The sequence below is a fragment of the Pteropus alecto genome, unplaced genomic scaffold (genome assembly GCF_000325575.1).
Source record: "Pteropus alecto unplaced genomic scaffold, ASM32557v1 scaffold80, whole genome shotgun sequence".
NCBI lineage: Eukaryota > Metazoa > Chordata > Mammalia > Chiroptera > Pteropodidae > Pteropus > Pteropus alecto.
This window is the reverse complement of record NW_006430460.1, coordinates 4,118,835-4,123,072: the sequence shown is the minus strand read 5'-3', so window position 1 is coordinate 4,123,072 and position 4,238 is coordinate 4,118,835. Positions and strand designations below refer to the sequence as shown.

At 43.2% G+C, this 4,238-nt stretch overlaps 1 protein-coding gene across 3 annotated transcripts in view; it reads right to left on the bottom strand.

Annotated features, from left to right (window-relative positions):
* The window catches only part of IFT88 (intraflagellar transport 88), a 64,949-nt gene that overhangs the window by 35,863 nt on the left and 24,848 nt on the right, over positions 1–4,238 (bottom strand). For all 3 annotated transcript variants that reach the window (XM_015590362.2, XM_015590367.2, XM_025046960.1), the window contains one exon: positions 3,019–3,105. In XM_015590362.2, the coding sequence (XP_015445848.1) occupies positions 3,019–3,105 (87 nt within the window). The remainder of the gene's footprint in view (positions 1–3,018; positions 3,106–4,238) is intronic.

Sequence of the window (4,238 nt, the reverse complement as noted above, 5' to 3'; positions counted from 1 at the left end):
CCTAACAGAAGCCTTTTGTCCCAGGAGAGAGTGTGTGACGTGTTCAAGGGGCTAAAGGAAAAACTCAAACCGAGAATACTTCGCCTGGCAAAGCTGCCTCTCAGAAATGAAGGGTGGATACGCCAACGAACTGGGGAGACTTGTCTCCACTAGCCCCGCCTTATGAGGGATGCTGAAGGGAGCTCTTCAGGATGGAGTGAAAGGATGCTAATTAGTGACATGAAAACATGAAAATACAAAATATGTTGGAGAAAGTAACTACGTAGTCAAATCAGAATACTCTAATATTGTAATATGGTGGTATGTCAATCACTTAATTCGAGTATAAAGGTAAAAGACAAAAGTATTAAAAATAACTATAGCTACAATAACTCATTAATGGATACACAATATAAAAAGAGGTAAACTATGATATCAAAAACAAAATTATGGGGTGTGGAAAAGGGTATACTTTTTGTATCAATTAAAGTTAAGTTATTATTAGCTTAAAATAGACTTTTAAGAATTTTTATGTAAGCAAAAACTTACAGAAAAGATACACGGAAGATAGACAGAAGAGAAGCAAACAATACCACTATGGAAAATCATCAATTCACAAAGAAAGACAGCAAAAGAGGAAGGACGAAGAAGGAACAAGGGAACTGCAAAACAGCCACAAAACAATAACATGGCGTGAGTGCCTGTCGAGAATTACTAAGAAATAATTACCTATCAGTATCCTGGTCTATAAAAACGTACTTAATTGTAAACGGATTAAATTCTCCAATCAATAAGCAGGGTGCCTGAATGGATTGAAAAACAAGTCCCAAGTATATTCTGCCTATAAGAGATTCACTTCAGCCTTAAGGACACACATAGGCTGGAATGGAAAAAGATATTGCACGTAAATGGAAAAACCAAGAGAGCTAAGGGAGCTATACTTATATCAGGCAAAACAGACTTTAGGTCAAAAACAGCAACAAAAAACAAAGAAGGTCATTATAGAACAACGAAAGTTCTATTCATCAGGAAGATTTAACAATCGCAACTATACATATATGTTGTCAATATCACAGCAAAGTAGAGTAAGCAAATCTGAAGGGAGAAATGGACAATACAACAGTAGCAGGGAATTTCAATACTACACTTTCAACAATAAATTGATTACACAAACAGAAAACCAAACCTTAGACCAAACCGACCTAACAGACACATACAGAGCATTTTGCCCAACGGCAGCAGAATACGCATTCTCAAGCACGCACAAAACATTCTCCAGGGCAGATCATGTGTTAGGTCACAAAACAAACCTCAGCAAATGTAAGGAGACTGGAATCATGCCAAGTATCTTTTCTGACCATAATGGTATGAAACTATAAACCAGTAACAAGAGGAAAACTGAAAAATTCACAAATATGTAGAAATTAAAAATCACCCCCCTGAACAACCAATGGGTAAAGAGGAAATCAATAGGGAAATTTTTAAAAAATCTTGAAACAAATAAAATGAAAACAAAACATACCAAAACTTATGGGATGCAGCAAAAGCAGTTCCAAGAGGGACATTTATAGTAATAAATACCTACACTAATGAAAAAACATAAGAAAATGACCTAAATTTAAACCTCAAGGAACTAAAAAAAAAAAAGATACTAAGCTCAAAGATAGCAGAAAAAAAGAACAGAAAAAAAGTAACGAAGACCAGAGCGGAAATAAATAAAACTGAGACTAGGAAAACAACTGAAAAGATCAACAAAACTAAGAGCTGTTTTATGAAAAGACAAAATAAACAAATATTTAGCTAGATTATCTAAGAAGAGAATAGAGAAAACTCAAAATCAGACATGAAAACCATAAGAGTCCCAGGAAAAAACAGAAAACAAGATCCTTGACATTGGTCTTGGCAGTGATTTCTTGGATATGACACCTAAAGCATAAGGAGCCAAATAAAAGCCAAACAAGTGGGACTACATCAAACTAAAAAGCTTCTGCACGAGAGAAGAAACAATCGACAAAATGAAAAGACAACCTACGGAATAAGAGAATATATTTGCAAATCATGTATGAAGGAGGAAGGGAGGCCAACCCAGAATCTTCTTTCTAGTGCCAAAGAAGAAATGAACAGCTTTCAGTAATCATATATAAGTAATTTTGTTTATGATGAATATTTGAAGGAAGGAAGGATGGAAGGAAGGAAGGAAGGAAGGAAGGAAGGACGGACGGACGGACGGACGGACGGACGGAAGGAAGGAAGGAAGGAAGGAAACTAGGCCCGTAATTCTTCTGTACTTGATTTTCTAACCACGCACACGTATCTTGGGGTCTTAAAATTCTGGCAAAGTACCACGTAGAAGAGGTCACAGACTCCCTCTGTTTTCTAGAAAGACCATACGAGAGAGTCTCATGAGGGGCCAATTTGGGTTCAGTATAAAGAATGTTCTAACCCTTAAAGATGTCCCAAAAGAAAGCAAAGGGACTGAACGCCAGGAGAATCCAAGCAGAGAGCAGGATGCTATACAGGACATTACTGTGCTGGGTGACGTAAGAAACGAATTCGACAAACAAAGGTTTTTCCGGGTCGGATACAGCTCTTCACTCCCACCTAGGAGGTCCGCTGCATCAGGGGACGGTAGCCCCTTCCAGGGCTATCGCTCAGGACAGAAAGTGCAGTGCTGGCGACACGCTTGAGGTAGAAAAGCAGAGAATGAGGAAAGCAACGTAAAATGGAGGCGGCGCGGGCTGCAGTCTGCACAGCGGAGCGATCGCCAACCTGCAAGTCCAACAGGAGCCCCTCACCTCAGCACTGCACCCACGTGCCGAGAGCAGTGAGAAAAATGTTAGAATGGCCTGGTAATTATATTTTAAAATAGTAAACATTTCACTCTGGTCTATGTTAATCTTACCATACGCTACTACTTGCTTGATCAGTAGAAATCAGTATTCGCGATTGTTTATTCACTCTTCTAACGCAATGTTAAATCCACGAAATATAAACTATGAAAGGAAAACAGCACGCAGTCAGGTACACTGCGCTTCTCACCAGTCATAACCCACGGCGAAGGATGTTTCGATGGCGGGGGCGATGAGTTTCGCAGCTGTCATGATGTACTTCTCTGCCATGGCTTTCCTATACCAAACAAACAGAAAAGTTTTATGGAGAAACATGGCATAGAGAGGGTTTTTTCCTTAAAATTTCAGTGTAAAGCTAACATGACACGAAAGCCTCTGAATGGCGGCCAGCTCCACTGGAAACCCATTTCCGTCGGGCTGAGGGCCGTGACCGGGGGTGGACGGCTGTCCTCCCTGCTGCCGATGCCTGCCGACCTCCTGAGGCCGGAGGGGCCCTTGGCGAGAAGGCCTGCGGGGGGTGAGGCGGCCTCTCGAGAAATCGTGCGTGGCGGGCAGGGACACTGAGCTGCACCTGTCCCGAGAAGGCAGCCTCGTCTCACCTCCCACACAGATGGCACCACGCACCCCGTGGCCTTTCTTCCCGCGACAGGCTTCTTCCCTTGCGGCGTCTGCCCGGTCGGCGCGCGCCGCAGCAGACAGCGGGCTCTGTGCCCCCCAAGGCCGACCGGGACCCCGCTGCACAGACCCGCTGGCCAGCCGCTGCCGGCCGGGCCGTCTGCACTTTCGGGAGACTGCAGGGCGTTGCCATGAGCACTGGGGGAAGCTGCTGTGGCCACGTGCTCTCATTTCTTTGGGGCTCATGCCTCGGGGAGAAGTTGCTGGTTATACGGCGATTCCGCGCTTACCCCTCAGAGGAACTGCGGACCATCTCCCCTTTGCACCCAGCACCAGCAGAGGACCCGGGTGGGCGCTGGCCACGCTGGCGTCTTCAGCTTCCCTTGGGGGGCAGACACGCCCTTCCTGTGCTCATTCGGCATCCGCATGTCCATTCTGAGACTTCTACTCAGATCCTTCGGACATTTTCACTGGATTACTGGCCCTTTTATTACTGAGTTGGAGAGTTTTTCATGTATTGTAGAAACCAGTCCTTTCTTGGGTATGTGGTTTGCAAATATTTTCTCCCATTCTGTGCAATGTCTTCTCACTTTCTTGATGCTGTCCTTTAAAGAACAAAAGTTTTTAATTTTGACAAAGTCCAATTTATCTATTTTTTTCTCTTTTCATGTTCTTTTGGTGTCATATATAAGAAGCCATTGCCTAACCCAAGGTCAGTAATACTCACTTCTATTTTTTCCTAAGAAGTTCATTTAAGTCTATGACCCATTTAGAAGTGACTTTGTGTGTGGTATG